At 37.8% G+C, this 24661-nt stretch overlaps 1 protein-coding gene across 8 annotated transcripts in view; it reads left to right on the top strand.

The window, feature by feature from the left end:
• Positions 1-24661, top strand: part of GIGYF2 (GRB10 interacting GYF protein 2) — a 164448-nt gene that overhangs the window by 46268 nt on the left and 93519 nt on the right. For all 8 annotated transcript variants that reach the window (XM_030803960.1, XM_030803966.1, XM_030803961.1 and 5 more), the window contains 5 exons: positions 5936-6065; positions 7301-7396; positions 14474-14585; positions 18751-18862; positions 19669-19709. In XM_030803960.1, the coding sequence (XP_030659820.1) occupies positions 5936-6065; positions 7301-7396; positions 14474-14585; positions 18751-18862; positions 19669-19709 (491 nt within the window). The remainder of the gene's footprint in view (positions 1-5935; positions 6066-7300; positions 7397-14473; positions 14586-18750; positions 18863-19668; positions 19710-24661) is intronic.

The following is a 24661-nucleotide window of genomic DNA, read 5'->3' on the forward strand; positions in this document are numbered from 1 at the left end:
AATATGGTGAAACCCCATCTCTACTAAAAATACAAAAATTAGCCAGGTGTGTTTGCGTGCGCCTGTAATCCCAACTACTCAGGAGGCTGAGGCAGGAGAATTGCTTAAACCTGGGAGGTGGAGGTTGCAGTGAGCTGAGCTGAGATCGTGCCACTGCACTCCAGCCTGGGTAAGAGTGAGCCTCTGTCTCAAAAAAAAAAAAAAAGAGAGAGAAAAGAAATAAATAATTCTTAGTAACGTAGGGGAGTAAGACTAGTAAAATCGTTTAGGATGCATTTGCAGCAGTCCAGGCGGGAAATAAAAGTGTGAATAAAAATTAGGTTAGTTGGATCAGGGGAAGACTTGAGAGACTGAGGATTTAAAACTAACAGGACATGGTAATTGGGTATGAGGGATGGTAGAAGGTGAGGAGTAAAGTATGAATCCTAGATTTTTAATCCAGTGGCTGATTAGATTGGGATGTCCTTAACTATGTTTGAGAATATGGGCAATGAATGGGTTGGATGAATAAATTGATGAGTAGGGTTAGGGTTTTGGGCATATTGAACCTGATGGGCTTTATTTATATGGTTGTGTATGAAAGCCTGACTATAGGAGAGGTCACAGCTGGACTTGAGAATCACAAGCTTACATAGAAGTGCCTTTTGACTCCCACACCTTCACACATTGTTTATTGACTATCCAAATTGCTTTCATAAGCTGAAGTTTGGATTTTGGAAAACACTTACCAAGCGAAGATTTTGGGAGTATCATGGGGCTTTGGGGGGCCTGCTGCTGCCACTTATTTACTACCCGTGGTAGAATTGGGCCTCCTTTGTTAAACAGATCTCATTATAGGCCAGAAAGATGAAGGTGATGAGGACAGAAAGTTTTCACATGGATTTGGCGGTGTTGAGGTTGTCGATGAACAGTGCAGGAGCTAGTGGAGTGGCAGGAGAAACCAGGTACACTGCGTTTTGAAGTGACTGAGAAGCGAGGAAGTAGAGATGTTTCTGGATGAAGAGGAAAGATGAACAGTGCATAGCTAGAAGGGAGATGCTGCATCAAAAGTTTTAAACAAATGAAGAGATATGTTTAGAGACAGACAAAGGCATATAGGGATTAAATTTCTAGAAGAGAGGGTTGTATGGAGGAGATAAAGATCATATGTGGAGTTTTTAAACTTAGATTCAGGGGTACATGTGAAGGTTATGTAGGTAAACTTGTGTCATGGGGGTTTGTTGTACAGATTATTTCATCACCCAAGTGTTACACCTAGTACCCAGTAGTTTTTCCTGCTCCTCTCCCTCCTCCTGCCTTCCACCCCCAAGTAGACCCCAGTGTCTGTCATTCCCTTCTTTGTGTTCATGAGTTCTCAGGTGGATTTTTAGTGAAGAATATTACCCAAATATGTTTTAGCTTTTCTAAGTATCTGCAGGTGAAGAGGGACTTGGAATTGAATTTGTCGATTATTGAGTCATAGTACAGCCATTATCCTAACTCAGGCAACTGTCTTTTAGTTTGAGTTACTGCCAGTTTGCCTCAGTTTCTTTTCATAGCACCTGAAGGAAATCTCTGATTGTGTTATTGTGTTATTTTTGTATTTTTTATTTTTTGGAGATAGAGTCTCACTCTCAGCCAAGGTAGAGTGCAGTGTTGCGATCATGGCTCACTGCAGCCTCTACCTCCTGAGGCTCAAGCGATCTTCCCACCTCAGCCTTCCAAATAGCTGGGACTACAGGCATGCACCACTGTGCTCTGCTAATTTTTTTATTTTTGTAGAGACAGGATCTCACTGTGTTGCCTAGACTGGTCTCAAACTCCTGGTCTCAAGTGATCCACCCTCCTCGACCTCCCAAAGTGCTGGGATTACAAGCATGGGCTACCGCACCTGGCCTGTGTTACTCTTAATAAATCTGATGACTATAAGAAATGTTTAGTCTTGGGCATTGGAAAACCATTGGTGATCCATTGGAAGGGACAGGGTGGTGAATACATTTGAAATCTTATTGTGAGCAGCAATTGAAGAAATTAGGAATGTTAGGCCATGGGAAGGAGTCTTTGGGGAGACATGGTGATTATTTGCCAATACCAGAATGATTTTCATTTGAAAGAGTGCCTAGATGTGTAATCTGGTGATAGAAACTGTTGGAAAACATATTGGTTTGGTGTTAAGGAAGATATTTTAAAACAATTTCTAATAAAACATATGTATATTTTAAACTGGCTATTTTAAATAGAATTTTGAGACCTAATTGTTAGAAAGATTGTGTTTTTCTTTCTTTCTTTTTTTTTTTTGAGACAGGGTCTTGCTTTGTCACCTAGGCTGGAGTGCAGTGGCTGTTCACTGCAGCCTTGACCTCCCAGGCTCAAGCAATCCTCCCACCTCAGCCTCCTGAGTAGCTGAGACCACAGGCATGAGCCACCATACCCAGCTAATTTTTGTATTTTTTGTCAAGATGGGGTTTCATCGTGTTGCCCAGGCTGGTCTTGAATTCTTGTACTGAAGTGATCCACCCTCCTTAGCTTCCCAAGTGTTGGGATTACAGGTGTGAGCTAACCTGCAACCGGTCAATTGTGGTCTTTTAAGTAATAAAAACCTAGGTTTGAATCTTTGTTCTGCTGTCTGTGACTGTGGACAAGTTGTTTAACCCTTCAGCTTTATTTTTATCTGTTATATTTGGGTTGTTGTGAAGGTTAAATTAGATTAAATGAGCTAGTTCATGTGTAAAATTTTCATCTCCAGTGTTCAGTGGATATTAATTCCACTTCTTCAGTAAAGAGCCCAGCTTTACAGGAATCTAATAAAAAGCAGTTGCTTGGAAGGTACTGGAGTAGTTCCTTTCTTCTTGGAAGGAGTGATTGGACCACACTCCTTTCTGGGTATGTTGTTTTCTTACCTGGTTGTTTAACTTGTTTTATGGGGGTTGAACTAAATGACCTCCAAGCCCAAGAATATTTGGAAAGGAAACAAAGAGTAGCAGTGAGCAGTCCCAGAACCCAGGTTGTGGTATTTCTATAAATGAAAGCGAATCCGGGGCTCGCTGGAAATGATTGATTTCAGGTCTGAGGCAAGAAAAATACAAGATGATCCTGGAACATTCTGACATACCAGATAGAAAAGAAGCTGTTAAAGACTGCTAGGGTCATGTCAAAAGGACCCAGGAGCCAACCTGAAGAGTCTCCCACTCTTCAAAGATGAGACAGTTTGAACACTATTAATAATTGCTGTGAATTGAAATATATTAATAAAGTAATGTGTTACTGTTGGACACTGTTGGAAGGTGCAAGTGAACCTAGTCGTTATTTTGAAAACAAATAAGAATTAAGGCTTTTTCCCTCCTTTATTAAGCAGTATCATTCGGTAACTATACCAAATAGTATAAGAGGAAAATTTCTCTTTGCAGAAGTATTCCAGCTAATACATAAGGGAGGAATGAAAGAATATAATCACTTACAACAACCTTAGTGAACTTAGGGAACCAAGCATTGATCATAAATTACTGCAGGTGTCACAAACACATCATCACAACGTGTGCCTCTTGATGGAATAATATACCAGTACATGTGAAGTATTGCCAAAAAAGAACCCAAATTGATGAAAATCTCAAAATCTCTATACCCAGTCACCAGTTTACATGAAGTGCAAAAGACAGAAAAACGTTTAATTATATCATGGATAAAATCAGCAAAACCCAGACTTTAAAAAAATGTTTTGGGTCAGGCATGGTAGCTCATGCCTATAGTCTCAGCACTTTGAGAGGCCAAGGTGGGAGGATTGCTTGAGGCCTAGAGTTTGAGACTAGGTTGGACAATATAGTGAGACCCTGTCTCTACAGAAAATACAAAAATTAGCTGGGCATAGTGGTATGCGCCTGTAGTCCTAGCTGCTCAGGAGGCTAAGGTGGGGGAATCCCTTGAGCCAAGGAGGTCAAGGTTAGAGTGAGTTATGACTGTACCACTGCACTCCAGTCTGGGTGACAGAGTGAGACGCTGTGGGGAAAAACAAATTCTTTGAGAAATAACATTCTTAAATATTTATGGATAGAATGCTAAGCTGAAACTTTTCTTCAAAATAATATCAAAGGAAGCTTAGATAAGGTGGTGGAAAGAGCAGGATTCACCATGGATTGTTGGTTTTGGGGCTAAGTGATTGGTACACGGGGGTTTGTCATCTGCTTTTTGGTGCATTTATGAAAATACAAAAATTTTCCATAATAAGTAAAAAAAAAAAAATCCCACCCCAACAGTCTCACTTTACTAATTCATATTTTTTCTTTAAATATTACTTTATTCTTGTAAACACATTTTGCTGTTTACTATGCATACGCTATTTTTAATAATGTGCACATATTTACTGTGTTTTACTTGGCCTTCATATTAATATTTAATGTGTCATAACTTAGTAGATTATTCGCTTCTTTTTTGCTTTGTGAATAAAGCTTAGCAGTTTTGGGCACATATTTCAATGCTTCTATTGAATTTTTCCTTAGTCTAAACTAGAATTAAAGTAGCATGGTCCTTTTCACCCTTGATATCAGCTATACCTTTTTTTTTTTTTTTTTTTGAGACGGAGTCTCGCTCTATCACCCAGGCTGGAGTGCAGTGGCGTGATCTCAGCTCACTGCAAGCCCCACCTCCCGGGTTCACGCCATTCTCCTGCCTCAGCCTCTACGAGTAGCTGGGACTACAGGCACCTGCCACCACGCCCGGCTAATTTTTTGTATTTTTAGTAGAGACGGGGTTTCACCGTGGTCTCCATCTCCTGACCTCGTGATCCGCCCGCCTTGGCCTCCCAAAGTGCTGGGATTACAAGCGTGAGCCACCGCGCCCGGCCTCAGCTACTCCTGATGTTAGTTTTTCCATTTGCTGTCTGACACAGTGCTACAGTAGAATCTTACTCGCCATTTTTTGCTGAAGTTTTCTTCCCTGTCTTTTTCTCCATAAAAATATATTATTTTAAAATTAAACAAAATGGTCCCTTTTCCCCAAGTTCTGTTCTTTAGAGGCAACTTTTGTTATCAGTTTGGAGTATATTTTTTGTCTTCTTAGCAGTAAATGTAGTTTTCAATTTCTCTTTGTACTTTACTGCATTTTCAGATTCTCTACACTGACCATTAATTGCTTTTATTAAAAACATTGTGAAATATTTCAGGCATATAAAAATATAAATTGTGATAAACACCCGTGTATTCATTGGCAAGCTGCAAAAATAAAACATTGTAGATACAATTAAAGCTGCTTTTATAATCTTATCTTTTTCAGATATAACCTTATTCTGAATGTTATATTTGTCGGTTTCATGCTTGTTTCTATGCTTTTGCTGCAGTTTATGTGTCTTGAAACAGTATAAACCTAGCTGCAGGTTTATGCATTTTATATAAAAATTACCATTACTATAGGCTATGTTTTGATTTTTCTTTTGTATAGCATACTTTATTAAATATTTTAGCCATTACCAAATTGCCAAATAGATAATTAATTAGCTATTATCAAATCATTCTTTGAAGTGATTATTTCAGTTTATAATACCACAAACACTACTTGAAAGTTTCCATTGTTTTACATCCTTACCAACACTTGGTATTATCAGACTTATTAAGTTTTATGAATCTAATGAGTGTAAGGTAGTATCTCACTTTCGTTTTAATCATACACGCCTTTTAAAATTTGGAAAAATGTGTCCCTTTTTCGTTCTCTAAGCTTCTGGGGGACATAGCCATGATGCCTTTTAAGTTAAGGAATTGCTACACGGTTGTCTAGTTATCTCTCAATAAACTGCCCTTTTAGTGTGCCGTGACAAAAGATTGTATTAAAGCTAAAGTCTGATTCTTTGAGATAGTAGGATTTCTTTTTGCTCTTCTAAAGAACTAAAATGAATTTTTTTGACAGTGTATGATATAAAAGGTCTGTAGCACCAGAACATTTGACATACTCTCTGTCTTTTGTATTCTAGGCTCCGAGCTCTGTCCAGTGGTGGGAGTATTACATCCCCTCCTCTTTCTCCAGCATTGCCGAAGTATAAATTAGCAGATTATCGTTATGGCAGAGAAGAAATGTTAGCACTTTTCCTTAAAGACAACAAGGTAAGAAAGTAGGAAAGGAGTTCAAAATTGTGAATGAGACTTTGGGATATATACCTTGATGTACTGATACATGAAAACTGATTTATTTTACTAATGTATTGACGCATGCCTTTCCACCTTAACTGTTTCCCCGCTTTGAAGCCTGCAATAGTTAACAGAGGATCTTCTAAGTGTTATCACACGCTATATTTTAGGCAGCATCATGGAAACAGGAGAGTAGTCAGCACTTACTGCCTTATCTAGCTAACTTCCTCTTAACCCCTCTTTCATGTCTATTTGTATCCTAGTTCAATGGCTAAGAAATGAAGAATTTTTCCTTTCTCTTTATTGTACCTCTTATCCTACTTTCCACTTAAAAATAAGGAGCCAACAGGAGGAGCACCTTCGACTATATAAAATTTTTAGTGGAGAGAAAACCTTAAAATGTAAGACTACATTTGTGTCACTTAGATCAAAACTGAAACAGTGTAAAATATACTTTTATTATGACTTTTACTCACTGACTAGTAAGAAATAATATTTTGTATTTTTTCCCAATATACATTTTTTTTGAGACAGAGTATGGCTCAGTCGCCCAGGCTGGAGTGCAGTGGCGCGATCTCATCTCACTGCAACCTCTGCAACCCAGGTTCAGGTGATTCTTGTGCCTCAGCCTCCTGAGTGGCTGGGGTTATAGACATGCGTTACCACGCTTGGCTAATTTTTTTGTATTTTTAGTAGAGATGAGATTTCATCATGTTGGCCAGGCTGGTCTCCAACTTCTGCCCTCAAGTGATCTGCCTGCCTTGGCCTCCAACAAAAGTGCTGGGATTACAGGCGTGAGCCACAATGCCCCACCTCCAGTATACTTTGTTTTTCAATGATCGAGAATTTCAAATTTTAATGATGCTTGCTAAGGACACATACAGTTGCTTATAAAACTCTCCTTATCTTCTGCTTCGCATTAAATGTAGAGACTTTTATTCCTCCACTTTGTGCTCTGGTATAGCAGTTAGTGCTGAATCCAAAAGTGGCAATCACTTGAGAAGCTGGGGAGTATTGACTGGGGTTTTTAATACTGACTCTCTCAAAATGTATAAGGACTATAGAAGTCAATTATGGCTGAATAAGCATTAATTTGTATTTATAATAATCAACAATAAATAGAAGAGTATTCTTTCTTGGATTTATCTTCTTGTATTTCTTCTTATCGCAGGAATAGCATTAATCTCATAATCATGTGTTCGGTCCTACAGATACCTTCAGACCTTCTGGATAAAGAATTTCTGCCTATCCTCCAGGAAGAACCCCTTCCACCATTGGCTCTGGTACCCTTTACAGAAGAAGAACAGGTTTGTGATTAGCTCTGAGCCCCAGCAAACTCTTATTCTTTTCCTGCTAAGGCATGAAAATAGGAAGTTACTATTTATGCTCTAAGGATTATCCTGCATCCTCATAGGTCTGCTTTCTTCTATTTCTTGGTATGTTGATGCTTACTAGTTGACTAGATTTTCTGTAGTATCTGTAGCTTTTGAGTATTTGGAAACGTTTGTAGATCCGTAAGGACATTGGGAACCATCCTTTAAAACTTTACTCAAGTAGAGAGGAAGAGTGATTTGTGGGGAGGGGAGAAAATCATCTTTGCAAATAAACAGATTTTCAGAAGTAATTGCCAACCTGAATTCTTACCAGTGCATTTTACTACTAAGGGAAAAATGTAGCTCTTCAGTTCAAAATGCATTCAAAACTCTTCTGTCACCAATGTACGTGTGTGTGTGTGTGTGTGAGAGAGAGTGATGTGAGAAAGTAAAACTTGTGGGCTGGAAAGTAGCGAATTTAATATTGTTCCTGTTTATAGTGTATTTTGTTCTGTGCAAAGAAAATAAAAGAGTTTCTGATTTCAAGGAACTTATGATGACTTTAGAAAAATGGAAAAATAAGCCTTGTTGGAAAGCTTGAATGTTACTTTATGGGCATCCATACGGGAAGAAGAGAGTCCAGGGAGCCAAAAATATATCTGTTTGACGCTTAAGGAAAAGGTAAAGCAAGAAGTAATAAAAATCTTTTCAAATATTCTATGAAATATTAAAATCCTGGGCATTTGGAAAGAGAATTTTTCAAGAAGGTTTTAAACTATGAAATGTTTTGAACGACAAAAATGTTGGGGCCAGATGCATGGTTCACACCTGTAATCCCAGCACTTTGGGAGGCTGAGGTGGGCAGATCACCTGAGGTCAGGAGTTTGAGACCAGCCTGGCCAACATGGTGAAACCCTATCTCTACTAAAAATAAAAAAATTAGCCGAGCGTGGTGACACACAGTTGTAATCCCAGCTACTTGGGAGGCTGAGGCAGGAGAATCGCTTGAACTCGGGAGACAGAGGTTGCAGTGAGCTGAGATTGCATCACTGCACTCCAGCCTGAGCAAAGAGTGAGACTCCATTAAAATAAAAAAGAAACAAAATGTTGGCATATGTCCTTTACTTGAATACCTTCTATACAGTTGGTACAAAAATGCAGAAGTGTGATACACAGAGGAAAATGCACCTTGGACATGGCTGTAGCCAAAGGTCTTCCTGGCAGAGGGGTAAAAACTGAGCCTTAGGAATTTGGGTAAAAAAGAATCCTGCAATTCAACTAATATTTTAATCCTTTCCATGCCAGCTGCCCCCTTTCCCAGAGGCCGCGAGTGTTAGCAATTTTTATGTATTTTTCCAAGTAAATATGGAAATATATTTTCCTCCTTTTAATACAAGTGGTACGATTCTGTACTTCCAACATCAAGTATTTTTACTGAAAGACTTCCCTGCAGATTTGGAAAAATTTTTTCCCATCGTTTTTGTTTGCATTTCTTTGCCTGTAGCAGTAAACAGTTTAGATGGTTATTCATCATTTATATTTCTGTTAATTTTTTTCTTGCCTTTGCCAGTTTTTCTTTTGGGATATTCATCTTTTTCTTGTTGATTTATGCTATTTATATGAGCTCTGTGTGTGTGTGTGTATTTTTTGTTTACTTATTTAGATTTTATTTTTTGAGCTAGGTTCTCACTCTGTCATCCAGGCTGGGGTATAGTGAGGGTCTCACTCTGTCACCCAGGCTGTAGTACAGTGGCATGATCATAGCTCACTACAACCTTGAACTTCTGGGCTCAAGGGATTCTCCTGCCTCAGCCTCCTGCATAGCTGGGAGTACAGGTGCATGCCACCACATTTGGCTAATTTCATTTTTTGTAGAGACAGGATCTCGCTCTGTTATCTAGGCTGGTGTTGAACACCTGGCCTCAAGCGATTCTCCCTCCTCAGCCTCTCAAAGTGCTGGGCTTACAGGCATGATCCACCATGCCTGGTCTGGCTCCTCATATTTTAAAGTCATTGACCATAGCTGTGCCCAGTAAGTTTTCTAAATGTTAAAGTTGCATTTATGATTTTATTTCTTTCTTTTTCTTTTTCTTTTTGAGACTGAGTCTTGCTCAGTCACTCAGGCTGTAGTGCAGTGTCACAGTCTCGGCTCACTGCAACATCTGCCTCCTGGGTTCAAGGGATTCTTGTGCTTCAGCCTCCCGAGTAGCTGGGATTACAGGTGTATACCAACATGCCTGGATAATTTTTGTATTTTTAGTAGAGACAGGGTTTCACCATGTTGGTCAGGCTGGTCTCAGACTTCCTGAGCTCAAGTGAATCCTCCTGCCTTGGCCTCCCAGAGTTCTGGGATTACAGGTGTGAGCCACCGTGCCTGGCCACATTATGATTTTAAATAAAAAAGCTAATTTTATGAGCTTCATGTACCAGTTTTATTCTTTTGTGATTATTCTTTTAATTTTTAGCTATTTGCATATTATTTTTAAAAATTCCTTTTTATGTTTCTTTAAATGATTTCCTAGATTTCTTAGAGACTAAATGTATCAGAAGAGGGAGGAGGACATGCTACTAGTTACCAAAATGTGGTAGACTTTTATTCAACAGAATGAATAATTGAATTACCCAGACACATCTTGTAACATTTTAAAGAAATTAGTGTGTAGTAAGTACACAGATCGTTTGGAAAATCAAAAATTATTTTGCAAATGTTGCTTGAGATCTGTTGGTTAACTGCAGTTAACCAGTAATAGTTGGTTAACAATTTAGAGGAGAATAAAATTAGGTATGCACTACGCCTATACACCAAAATTAGTTCCAGAACAACTAAAGGAATATGTTTAATTTTGTTCTTATGATGGAAATGTTTATCTTAAGGTCTGTATTCTGTGATCACAGCATCTTGATGCAAGCATTGGGAGGTTTTCACTGTAGCCACAGAAGATCATCAGGTCCGTTTTGAAGGCATTTAAAATGCACCATTTGGGATTTCCTGATGCATATTTGGTAGCCTTTATCATTTACCAAATATGTTGGAGTAGGACAGTGCTTAAAGCTGGCAAAAAATTGATAAAAAATTTGATGTTTGTCCTTTGAATGATCAGGTACCCCTTCAGAGATTAGTATTGACTAGATCTTCCTAGACTAGAGTTTTGTATACCTTTTCTTTTGGTACTCTTAGGGAGGTAAATAATAACTTAAACCAGGCTTCTTGCTGCATGTCTTGTTTGCTGAAGTTACTTGAAATAGGTATCTTTAAAGCATATTGACATACTCATTCTCCTTCTCCCTCCATGTATCTATGTATCAAATATAGTGAGAAAAAAATGCATTATACCTGCAATTTAGGTAGCTGTTACAAGACTGGTGTGTTTTATTTATTTGACATCAAAGAAGTTACTTTACTCATTCTTTTTTTTTGTTTGTTTGTTTGTTTTTGAGACAGAGTCTCACTCTATCACCCAGGCTGGAGTGCAGTGGTGCGATCTTGGCTCACTGCAAGCTCTGCTTCTCGGGTTCACGCCATTCTCCTGCCTCAGCCTCCCGAGTAGCTGGGACTACAGATGCCTACCACTGCACCCGGCTAATTTTTTGTATTTTTAGTAGAGACGGGGTTTCACCGTGTTAGCCAGGATGGTCTCGATCTCCTGACCCCATGATCTGCCTGCCTCGGCCTCCCAAAGTGCTGGGATTACAGGCGTGAGCCACTGCGCCCGGCCTATTTATTCATTCTTGATAATACTTGTATATATACCTAACAAAATTCAAAAAGCACGTAATGAAAAGCAAGTCTGTGACTCACCCAAACTCTGCCACCTATTACTGTTCCTCAGAAATAACCACTATTTCCATTTGCTTGTATTCCCTTCCAGGGTGCTTATGGTGTCTACAACTATCTGTATATTCCCTTAAACACTATTTCTCACACACACACACACACATAAATGGTAGCATGCGATGCACACAGTTCTACACTTGACAGTTTTTATTTATTTATTTATTTATTGAGACAGAATCTCACTCTATTGCCCAGGCTAGAGTGCAGTGGTGTGATCTTGGCTCACTGCAACCTCCGCTTCTCGGGTTCAAGTAATTCTTCTGCTTCAGCCTCCCGAGTAGCTGGGATTACAGACGCCCGCCACCACGCCTGGCTAGTTTTTGTATTTTCATTAGAGATGGGGTTTCACCATATTGGCCAGGATGGCCTCGAACTCCTGACCTCAAGTGATCCGCCTGCCTTGGCCTCCCAAAGTGATGGGATTACAGGCATCTGCCACCATCCTTGGCTATTTTTTGTAATTTTAGTGGAGATGGTGTTTTGCCGTGTTGGTCAGGCTAGTCTCGAACTCCTGGCCTCAAGTGATCTGCCTGCCTTGACCTCCCAAAGTGCTGGGATTACAGGTGTGCGCCACCGTGCCTGGCACTTTACAGTTTTAACCTAAGCATCTAAGAGATAATGACATACTTACTTAGCTTTTAGTGTGTATTAGACACTGTTCTAAGCACTTAACGTTTGATGTGTTGAGTGCTTGCAGTGACCTGTGAGGTAGATAAAAATATCCCTATCTACATTATATAGATGAGGAAAATGAGGCACAGAGAAGTTGAGTGTAGGGGCCAGAATTCAGTCCCAGGGAGTTTGGCCTCTCCGTGTTCCTAATTACAAGTATGCTCCATGTCCCTGTATATTAGGTTGACCATAGGACATTGCAGTTTTTGTTATCATACGATTTTGTCTAAGAAATAGATTTGTGGCCTGGCACAGTGGCTCACACCTGTAATCCCAGCACTTTGGGAGGCCGAGGCAGGCAGATCACAAAATCAGGAGATTGAGACCATCCTGGCCAACACTGTGAAGCCCCATTTCTACCAAAAATAGAAAAAATTAGCCGGGCATGGTGGCATACGCCTGTAGTCCCAGCTACTCGAGAGGCTGAGCCAGGAGAATGGCTTGAACCCGGAAGGCAGAGGTTGCAGTGAGCTGAGATCGTGCCACTGCACTCCAGCCTGGACGACAGAGCAAGACCCCGTCTCAAAAAAAAAAAAAGAAAGAAATAGAGTTGTTTCTTTTTTTTTGTTTTTTAAATCAGCAGTACAGAATTTTACATGTAGAGGACCGTGATTTTTAAATTAGGATTGGCTAATACATAGATGGCTTCCATATTTTGCTTTTATGAACAGTACTGTAGTTAATGATCTTTCTATTTATGTTAGTTTTTACATGGGTAAGAAGTAGAATTGTTGTGTCAAAGGGGATGGGCATTTAAATTTTTAGAAATTGCCTTCTAGAGAGATTATACTAGTTTATACTTTCATCAGCAATGTATGAGAGTTTGTGAAAATATATATGCACTCAAACGGGTGCATTTGAGTTTTATATATGTGATAGTTTGGTTCATAGGTGTTCAACTGCATGGGATCCTAGCATACATGATGCAGTTAGCTCTGATCACAATTATTTCAATATTAGAATATATTAATCCGTATTTTGGGACTTCATACTGTTGTTTAATTATAATAATACCCAGAGACATTATTTAGTACCCCACTGCTTACTCTGTGCCAAAAGGTAAGTTAATATATATGTTTCAATCAGTTTTCTTTTTTATTAAGTACATTTTATTATAGTTTGAAATAAAAATATAGTTTTTGAGTTTGGTGTCTTTTATTTTTAGTTGTCAAATATATCTTAAGTCTTTAGTTTTGAAGTTACTTGATAATATGATTATATACCTAAAAACTAAAAAAAATTCTTATTTACACTGATAAAGTTCCTAAAACTTACCAAACAAATTGTTGTGAATAAAATTCTGAAAAAAGCAGCTAGGAGAAAATGACCTATTTATTACAACACATTTAATAATGAAAGGAGAAGTTTTTTAACAATTAGATGTTGACTTCTTCAAAAGAAGGTGATATAGACATCATATTTCAGTTGATTTTGAATCAAAATAGAAAGTCAGTGGAAACCAGTTTGGACTAAAATATTAGTTGAATTGCAGGATTCTTTTTTACCTTAATTCTTTCTTTCTTGTTTTGAGACGGAGTCTTGCTCTGTCGACCAGGCTAGAGTGCAGTGGCGTGATCTCGGCTCACTGTAGCCTCTGCCTCCTGGGTTCAAGCAATTCGCCTGCCTCAGCCTCCCAAGTAGCTGGGATTACAGGTGCCTGCCACTGCGCCTGGCTAATTTTTGTATTTTCAGTAGAGAAAGGGTTTCACCATCTTGGTGAGGCTAGTCTCGAACTCCTGACCTCGTGATCCACCTGCCTTGACCTCCCAAAGTGCTGGGATTACAGGCATGAACCACCATACCTGGCCTTTTACCTTAACTCTTAAGCCTAAGGTTTTCTCTCTGCCAGGAGAACCCTTGGCTACAGACATACCAAAGGTGCACTCCATTATCTGTTTGTACTTGACCCTGTTCCAGATTGGCTGTGGTGCAAATGCAGGTTAATAACTGAGTGATTGGGTTTTACTTTAATTTATTAAGTATTCCCTTCATCTTCCCATTAATGTGTTATTTAGATGGTTGGTCTTGTTTAGATCCTTGGCCCTTTCCCATTCACTTATGATTCCTGTCATTCTGTTGAATACTACTTGGAGTTGCTAATTCACATTGATGTGCAGAATGTCCTACCCTCGCATCAGACGTTTGGTAACTCCCTTTCATTTCCACCTTTCACCAGTTAAAGGCTTACAGGACCCTTTCAAACCAGATCTCTTTTGTAAAATTTTCTGTATTCTGTTATGTATTTTCCCTATCTACTTGTGCATATATAGGGCATTTAGTTTGTTTGCTTATTTCCTCACCAAACCTAGCATAGTGTAAGGCATTGATTGTCAATTTTGTTGATCTGAAATGTTAATTTGCAGTTATCAAGTAAAATCAAGTTTTGGATCATCTCATATGTTGTGCAGTTACGGTTTTCCATTGCTAGTAGTAATTAGATGCCGTTTTATAGATGCAGTGGGAATATGGGGAGAAGCAACATGTAGTTTTATCTGTTTCATCCATTTTTTTCTTTCTTTTTTTCCTTTTTCTCTCTCTTTTTTTTTTTTTTTTTTTTTTGGCAGAGAAACTTTTCCATGTCTGTAAATAGTGCTGCTGTCCTGCGATTGACAGGACGAGGAGGAGGAGGAACAGTGGTGGGGGCTCCTAGAGGTCGAAGTTCTTCAAGAGGGCGAGGTGAGCTTTCATATGAAAAAAGTAATAATGGAGGAGGAGGAGGAGGATAGAGAACTTACTTTTAAAATATTTGAATGCCTGATTTAATAAAAACTGTTCTTTGACATTAACTGCATACTAAATGTCCTGAATATTTATATTCAGAACCATTTTTTTAAGGTATCTCCTCTATAATCCCTGATTTGGAACAGAGGAGTATAATTCTAGCTGTACAGATTTGAACATGAGGGAATCTAGACAGTCCCAATTCACTCCGACAAATCCATGTTCCTCATCCCCAGAGAGCCTTACACTTTGGGAGCCAACGCTTCCTGAAGTGTCTTAACTATGGAAGCAGCACTGAAGTACCTGCAGTCCTCTGTGACAGTTTCTGTGTGAGAGGCGTGTGCCAAGAGCTTCTCCAGCCGGAGAGGGGCTTTAACAAAAACTGCCTCATCAGGACTAGGACCTTTAGGGGTAGAACAAAAGATAATTCTGCCACATTCATTTATTTAACCTATAGTTTTACAGATTTTTGTGTTGGAAAAATAGTCTTATTGTGATATTACTTGTTTCTTTGATATCTGCCCCCTATTTTGGGTTTGCTGATTTTCTCTTATATGATGACATTCTTAATATTTGTAATATGAATACTTGCTTAATCATTTAGCTCTTACGTTGACTAAATCATAACAGTGGTCTAAATACACCTTGTAATTTTCTCTAAGAGATACTTTAGAAATGGAAGAATTGGATGTGTGCAGTGAGTGAGACCATTGTCTCTCCATATTATACCACCAAGATTGGCATCATCATGAGTATAGAGTATTTAAATTCTTTATAAATAGAGTAATTTATCTACAGTCTCTCTAGAAAATGCATTCAATTGTGCATTCCTGGGAAGAGGTTTCTTTTAGTAGTCCATTCAGAATGTGGGAATCCAGGTGTGAAGTGTCTGATTAAAACTCTCCACTTGTTTTGCTAGGTACTATTACCTAGTTGTGTTTTTTCCTTCTGGCTTTATTTGTCCATCTTTAAAGAGTATTTTTTTTTTTTTTTTTAACCTGAGGAGATGTTAGACTAAATGTAAAACTTAAAGGAAATAACCTGTGCAACAAAATTTTGGGTGGTGGGATCTAGGCATGTGTGTGCTTCAAAAGCTCCACAGGCAATTCAGATTCATACACCGAGTTAGGTTCCATTGGTCCAGAATTTGAGATCCATGCATCTTGGTGGCACGGTGGTGGTTTCGAGTTGGGACTGACCACTTATGGCTCTGGCCTGCTGCTTGGGCATTTCCTGTGTTTTTCTGCTGTGGGTTGGTGGCAAGGAGAGGTTGTACTTGGGCAGCTTTGCCTCCAGTGCTTTTCAGGGCAAGCCAGGGAGAGATCTTCTGGATGAAGAAGTGTGAATAACACCGACTTTTGTGTGCTGCAAATACCAACCAATCTCTGAACAGCACCACCTCCCGGCCCCATTACTTAATCGAGAAACAAGTGAATGATTGAATTTCTCCTTGCTTTTTGGTTTATGGTTGAATTTCTCCTTGCTTTTTGGTTTCTTTGAAATGAAGGGTTATCACATATGATAGAAAGCTTACATTCAGAATTTAATCAGGCTATGTAAAAAAGATAGATGTTGTGACATATGTAAGAAGTCATGACTTTATTTACATATTAATGTTGAAGAATGGCACGAAACTAGTCAAGTGAGTGAACTGACTTGGTGTGAAAAGTACTTTTAACATTATCTCAACTACCCGTGATTCTTTTTAATGATCTCAGTAGCCCATTTTCTAAAAGAAGGTTGTAATTATAATCTGTGGTTTTGTGTTTTCCACTCATTACTTAATTTTAACTTGCTGGTTAAATAATGATTATTGTGGCTTTTCTTTGTATAGGCAGAGCTAACACTAGATGATTATCTTGGCTGTTTGCAACTTTAGGAAACTTTGATGTGGAAATTGACTGATTTCCAGACTGCTAAATATCATGTACTAGTAAAATTTAAATAAACTAAATAGGTGGTAAGAACAACATGAAACTGTCATCTTCTTATTTTATTTGGTTAGGTTGTTTAAAAATAAAGCAGATTGACACAACTCTCAACCATTGTCTTCATCATTATTAAAAGGAAGTATGTTTTAATTCCCAAAAAGAATAGGGTGAACTCACAGTAGAACAGTTCTTTAATTGAGCCTTACGATAGGTTCATCATGTTATATTTAATTCCTTATTCATGTATGGGAACCACTTTATAGAAGATTAAAATTTTTCCAAGTTGGAAAGGTTTAGAACCTGATCGTTGTAGTATGTCCCACCGTAAAGTTTTAGTATCATTAGCAGGACCGGTGTCAGTGCTAGTCATAACTGAGAAAATATTTTATATGTGTTTTGCTTGTTTTTCTGGTAAGCTGGAGGCTATTTTTTATATTTATATGTTTCTGGAATAAAACAGTTTCTTCAAGGTGATACAAGTGTAATGGCCTTCCTGAGAAAATGGCTTTCTCTAAAAGACGAGGAGACTTTTGCCCCTATCCTAAAATCTTCCTTGTAGAGGACATGCGTTATATGACAATTTGTATTACATTATTTTAGGATCTTAAATACAGTGTATACATTTCCTGAAGGGAGAAGTACTTAAACTGTGAGTTGACTTTAAGGGAAATTGACACAAGTTGAAGGGTAACTTTAAGATTATTATAGTTCCACCGTGCTTCTCACTTCCATTTGACAAATGAAGAAGTGGATACTTGCACTAGTCAAGAGGGTATCCATTGTTTCTAAGAGTACCCACAAAATAATTTGGTGCATTATTTTGATACTTCATAATATAGTCACATAAAAGTACAAGTGTATTCTGAGTTAATTCTTGATAAATTACAAACAAGAAATAGAAATACTGCATGGATATTTGAAGTAATTAGCTCAATTATATTAAGCTTTGGGATGCATTTATCAAGATCCATTATCATTTTTCTTTGGGTCATTGTGTACTGTGGGAAAAATTGAGCTAGGGACGATGGCTAAGATTTCACCTAGTTATAAATACATCCTTAGACCTGCACCCCTCATCCCCTCCTCTCATTTTCTCACCTGTTTATTGAATACAAACGTTTGTTGGGAAAACTGTACATAAAGTATAAAGCTAAAAGTGCATACGGTCTTCTGCCTCCAGACCTAACAATTGGATATATAGCCTTCCTGACCCTAACGGTGCAGCTGTATCATTTATATAAATGGAATAATTTTTATATGCATCATTCTTCACTATGTTCTTGTTATTGAACAGAATAATGTCCGTGCTTAATCCGCTGTGGCATCATAGTGTTCTACTATATTTTATCAGAATTTATGTAGCTAATCCTTCATTGATTAGATTTCTAGTTTTTTTTTAATTACAGTGAACGTCTTCATATATATTTGCATTTTTGTACAACTATTTCTATTAGGAGAAATCCTAAGTAGAATTGTTGAGTCAAATGTCAATAGATCTAACCAAATTGCCTTCAGTAAAGGCCAGTTTATGCTTGAACCACCAGAGAGAGCCTCTAAATCCCTATACCCAGACACTCTACCAGCTTTGTTGGTTCAAGTTTAGTCCTGATACATTTCTTTTTAACCTCAAGATTTGGGTATAGAGTAAACTGTACCTTTGGTTACTGTGTAATATACCCTGTATGGCGTTCATGAGATTTGATGGTTTTAGAATTGATCCTATTAAGTTATCCTTTCTCTGGGATTAGATAAATTATTTTAACTTTTGTGCTTGACTTTTTGACTTTAGCCCCTGTCTTCTTAAACTCTCTAAGCCAAGATTTCTTCCATTTTTATGAATATAAAACAATAAAATATTTAATCTAGGGTTGTGTTTTATTGAACTTCTTAGAATTTCACTATTCAACTTTTTGTTAAAGAACTTAAAGTTGATACTTTCTTGTTCAGGACTGGGTTTATTACATTATATTACGTTAGTTTTTTAACTTGTTTCTTTCAGCCTCTTGTGGTCTGCCTACTTCAGTGCTATTGTTGGTCTCATAAGTCAAGATCATCAGGCCTCGTTCAGTATTTAAATGTAGATGTCCTGCCTTGTATAGAGATAGAACTTTAGATATTAATTTATGGTGGTGAATGTGTGCCACATGTTGACATCTGACTATCATTTTTTTCTGTTTTCTTATTTTCAGGCAGAGGCAGAGGTGAATGTGGTTTCTACCAAAGAAGTTTTGATGAAGTAGAGGGTGTTTTTGGTCGAGGCGGTGGCAGAGAAATGCATAGATCGCAGAGCTGGGAGGAAAGGTAACTAAAGGATCCACATATTGGCATAAAAATTTCTTGGCATATAAAACTTACTTATTTTTTGCTTTCTGCGGGGAGAAATGTTTTTGTACAGTTAAAGGGTTTCATTTTAAAAAATGCTCTTAAGTATTGAATATCAAGTTGTACATTAGAAATTTTTAAATGATTCTTATTTAAAGGAAGACGGATTCTAGATAGATAGGTTAATATATGAGTGGCAAGATAGTTAATTTGATTTGGTATTTGATAGCAAATACCAAATTGTCATGTTATTGTTTGTTGGTATTAGTAAAAGTATCTTCTCTCTATATTGTTTGTGACTTTATATGAAGTCTATCAAGATGAGTGGAGGCAATTGCACAAAGATGTATGTACAACAGTGTTCACTGTGATGATATTTATAATATAAAATAATTGGAAATAAGCCAAACAGATTGATATTGCCCTTATATAATTGTATATCTACAAAGTAGGATATTATATGAGCATTAGAGGTGTTTTTGAAAATATTTAATGATGTGGGAAAACACGTTCTAAGAGCAGTATATAAGACTGCATACTAGTTATCTAATTTAAAAAATAATATTTTGGGCCAATAGAAACAGCTTTTGGTAGGTGAGGGGATGGACATTTTTCTTTTTATCTTTGTGCTTTTCTGTATTTTCCAAATATTAGGCAATAACTTTATTTATTTGTTTTGTAATTTTAAGAAGAAATGCTTTTAGAAAAATGGGAAAGTGAGTGTCACAGATAGGAAATCTGTATCACTGTGAGACTTTGTTTGAAACTTATTTTTTCTTTTCCAGGGGTGACAGACGTTTTGAAAAACCAGGACGAAAAGATGTAGGTAAGGTTCTTACCTACACACATAAGGATAAATTTATTAAAAATTGACTCAGTTACCTGCACTTCTCCAGTAGATGGGGCTGCAGCATTTCCTGCATTTAAACTTCCACGGTTATTTGAAGTCTCTACTGCATGAAACCAGAGATGATGAATACAGCCATTAGGATTTACTTGACTTGGTCTGTGTGTTCTCTGCAAGGCATGTATTCTTTATTAAGTCCAGTTTGTGAACTGAAGACTCAAGTTAGGAACCATCTACTAACTCTTTTTCTAGCGTACATAGCATCTCACAGATGAGAAGAAATAGGGCAAATTCTAAAATCTTTGCTTTTGTATCAGAGAACAAAGGCCAAAACTATGAATGTTCTTAATTTACTAATTTATTCATCTGGCCTTTTTGCTGTATAGTCCTTTTTTTTTTTTCTTGTTTTGTGATGAGAACAACAAAAAAAAATAACTCAGATAAATTACAGTTAAGGTAGCCACTGTAGAGGAACATAATAAAGGAACAGGATTCCATTGTTTATGATGAATTAATCATAATTTGTATTTAAATTTGTATTTAAATACATAATTTATATCTAAAGAATTTATACTGTTAAGATGAGCTTCCTAACTGATTAAAGGTACTACCTTACAAACTACCAGTAGGTATTAACATCTGAGAGAAAATAATGCCAATTCATAGTACCATGAATTGGTACTATGAAAATTATCATTACAAGTTCCAAGTCCTACAAGTGCTAAAAAGTTCTCCAGAGCATGATTATAACTGATAGTGTTAATCATTTCTTTTTTTTTTTTTTTGAGACAGTCTCAAAGACTCTGTCACCCAGGCTGGAGTGCAGTGGTGTGGTCTCGGCTCACTGCAGCCTATGCCTCCCGGGTTCAAGTGAATCTCCTGCCTCAGCCTCCCGAGTAGGTGGGACTACAGGTGTGTGACACCACACCTGGCTAATTTTTGTATTTTTAGTAGAGATGGGGTTTCACTATGTTGGCCAGGCTGGTCTTGAACTCCTGACCTCGTGATCCACCCACCTCAGCCTCCCAAAATGCTGGGATTACTGGCATGAGCCACCGTACTGGGCAGTGGTAAATATTTCTTATAAACATATGTTAAATATGTAAATACCATTCACAGACTGACTTGTAGATTGTTTTAAAAACTAAGTAATTATGACAGCTTTGTATCACTGTTTCTATTAAAAACTGAAAGATATCAATAATTAAAATTTCTCATTTATGAATGTGGCATTGGGAATACATAGTTGTATTTATATTAATGAAAACCGTTAAGGCCCGGTGTGGTAGCTCATGCCTATAATCCCAGTGCTTTGGGAGGCCAAGGCAGGACAGCCTGGGAGACATGGTGAAACCGTGTCTCTACAAAAAAGTACAAAAATTAGACATGCGTGATGGCGTGTGCCTGTAGTCTCAGCTACTTGGGAGGCCATCATGGGATGGGAGGATAGCTTGAGCCCAAGAAGTCAAGGCTGCAGTGAGCCGTGATCACACCGTTGCACTCTCTAGCCCAGGTGACAGAGTGAGACCCTGTCAAAAAAAGAAATTAAAGGTGTGTAGCATGAGGAAATTTGGAACAGACTAGGTAGATAGTTTATTGTTAGCTTTAGCCATATTTTAGACTATTGGATTAACATAATCATGGAGGGCTTGTCAAGACCTCTGCTCCCATTTTTGTCTCATTCAGTGTTTTTGCCGTGAATATGTAGAGGGGATGAACAGTAGTTTAAAGAGTACAGGATTTGCAACCAGAAGATCGGGTTATTCTAAGCTCTCAGATCTCATTAGTCTCATAATAAAATGAGTGATAATGCCTTACAGAATTTTTAGGATTATAGTAGTTCTCCCCCTTTATTTGTGGGAGATACATTTCAAGACCCCCAGTGGATGCCTGAAACCACAGATAGTACTGAATTCCATAAATACTATGTTTTTCTGTACATATATATCTATGATAAAGTTTAATTTATAAATTAGGCACAGTAAGATATTAACAGTAATAATTAATAATAAAATAGAACAATTATAACAATATACTGTAATAAAAGTTATGTGAGGCTGGGCACAGTGGCTTGCACCTGTAATCCCAGAACTTTGGGAGGCTGAAGTTGGCGGATCACTTGAGGTCAGGAGTTGGAGACCAGCTTGGCCAACATGGTGAAACCGTGACTCTACTAAAAATACAAAAAAAAATTAGCCAGGTGTGGTGGGTGAGCACCTGTAATTCCAGCTACTGAGGGAGACTGAGGCAGGGGAATCACTTGAACCCGGGAGGTGGAGGCTGCAGTGAGCTGAGATTGTGCCACTGCACCCCAGCCTGGCTGACAGAGCAAGACTCTGTCTCCAAAAAAAAAAAAAAAAAGTTATGTGAATCTGATCTCTGTCTCTTTCTCAAAGTAATATAATATTTTTGGATCACGATTGACTATAGTTAACTGAAAGTGTAAAGCAAAACTGTGGATAAGGCGGGATTACTGTAAATAAGAGCATATGAACTCATTCATTCAACAACTATTGAATTCCCACTTATGTGCTAGGTGCAAAATATTTCTTTAGAGGATATTGTTGGTATGCTGATGAGATTTTCAAATCATTCAATATTGTAAGGGATATCTATGGAGTTAAACAGTTAGGACATGGGATCAGAATCAAGGTGAATCAAGAGACCAAATCTAATCAAATGGGGCGTTTTAACAGCAGAAATGAAAAGTCTTACATAAGGAAATTACAGAATTTAAATTAAGGAGTGGCTGCATGTTAAAGCAGCCTCCTGTGGAAAGGATACAACCCTCTCAGTGACTCTGGGCCTCGTGTTCATCAGCGGTGTGCTGATCTCTCAGCCATGGGCAATATTTACTAAAGTGTCCTCAGTGAGTCAGGTGATGGGCCCATTGTCTTTTATGTTGTCACAGGCAAGCCTAAGCATTCTGTTCACTTCTGGGACCACACCTTGAAAGGGTCCACACATTGGAGTAGGAGGGCTGGGGCGTTTGAAGCCTTGTGATGGGAACTGTGTGAAGGAAATGGAGCTGTTTAGATAGGAGACAAGATTGTGGACAGAGCAGAGTGGGGAGGAGGGCTTATAGGGTCACTCTCTGTCAATACCTGCCTACTAATCATGATCATGTGAGTGAGGACTTAGACTTGATCTGTATGAGTCTAAAGGGCGGAAAGGAGCTAACTGTTGGAAGGTTCGGGGGGCAGGTATTGGACACAATCTTAAAAGATCTAATAATTAGAATTGTCTGAAAATGGCTTGTGTTGCCTTGGGAAAGTAGTGAGTTGCTAGAACAATAGCCTGATTTTAACTGTTCACACATATTCACACTTTGATGGTTTGGAATAGTCAAGTTTAGTCATCATTATTTGTGGTTTTCATATTTTAACTATATTAATACAATGAGGGTAATTTTCTTAGCCACTCTCTATTAAAGGTAAAGGTTCTTTTCTTTACATCCCATTGGTATATCTTTGAAAAGGCAGGTTCCATAAAACTAAACCAACATGAAGTATCTCAGAATATTAAGGATACTAACTTCTAGTTAGTATCTACTATTATATATTATAACTGCTAGTATATTAAAATATCATGGTAATTTCCACATACGTATATATTCTAAAATGTCATAGTGAGTTTGATTGAATGCTTTTTGAAAAGATGCTCACTTCAGGTTACCTGTGCTAAAGATTCTGAGCTTTTACTTTTTGGAAGTAATCCACTTTTGTTGACGATAATGTAGGTCTTTAAAAAATGTTCATAATTATATCTTACACTCTCCAAGAGTAGCAATACTAAACTAGTTTGTTCAGACACACTGATATATTGATCAGTATAAGGTCAATATGAGTATATTGTGAGATGTCCTGTGACATCACATTAAGACAGTTCAAGTACTGAAGTTTCCAGGATGATCTATTCTTTTTAAAATTAGGAATGATGCTTACCATGTATTTGCTTCTCATGAAAAGAGAAATGGGTAGAATTACAGACATCTTTAGATGTAAGATGTCTTGTAAGATGTAAGAAGCTTGCATAACCCCTGTGAACAACCATAGGAGAATGTGAAGGTGGAAAAAGGTCTTTGATACTAGAATTAGAATTCCTATTCAGTAGGAATTGATTGTACACAGGGGGAGATCAGTTCTGGTGCTCATCTTATGGTATGATTCTGTAAGGGTGAAATGAAAGGATTATTAAAAAGTAATCCATATGATACCAGTACACTCAGCCCAGTGCAATACAAATTAGTGTATTTTGGTATGAAATACTTGTTAATAGACATAGCAATTTTTGGTTATAGACTCTTCTGGTACTTGGTAGTATGGGCTTGTACATACGTAAAACTAGGCCCCTAAGATTTTTAGGTACCTACATGTCTCCAGTTTGTTGGAACTGTCATGCTATCTTTATCAGTTTCCAAAGGAACGTTTAAAGTTAGTTCCGAAATAGTCTTCCTGATCATATGTGGAAGACTTCATGACCAAGCTCTCAGATGATCCAGGTTAGTGAGCTGTACATCCAGAAAGGCAGAGCAGCCGTTCCTACCTCCCAGTAATTTCCCCCCTTTTTCCACTGTTACTTCCTTTTCCTCAGAGGATAATGGTCTTTCTATAGAAAACCTAATTCTTAACCTAGAAACTGTGATTTGAAATAAGTGAAAGAAACAGTGAACAGTCCTCCCAGAAGCTTTCTATCTCCTGCAAAAAAGTTTTGGATCACGTTTCTTAGAGATTTATAAAATGTTTATTAAATAAGAGTAGTTCACCTATAGTTTTTTTTGTCATGTGTAGGCGAAGTCATATTTAGTTTTCAAATGCCAAATTTATGTATAAACAGTAAGTATAATATGAAACTCATCTGACTTAAATGGAACTTTAGATCTCAGGTTTTACTCATTCACTTATGTCACCTTGGGCAGCTTCACTTAACTA

The sequence above is a fragment of the Nomascus leucogenys genome, chromosome 22a (genome assembly GCF_006542625.1).
Source record: "Nomascus leucogenys isolate Asia chromosome 22a, Asia_NLE_v1, whole genome shotgun sequence".
NCBI classification, from domain to species: Eukaryota; Metazoa; Chordata; class Mammalia; order Primates; family Hylobatidae; genus Nomascus; species Nomascus leucogenys.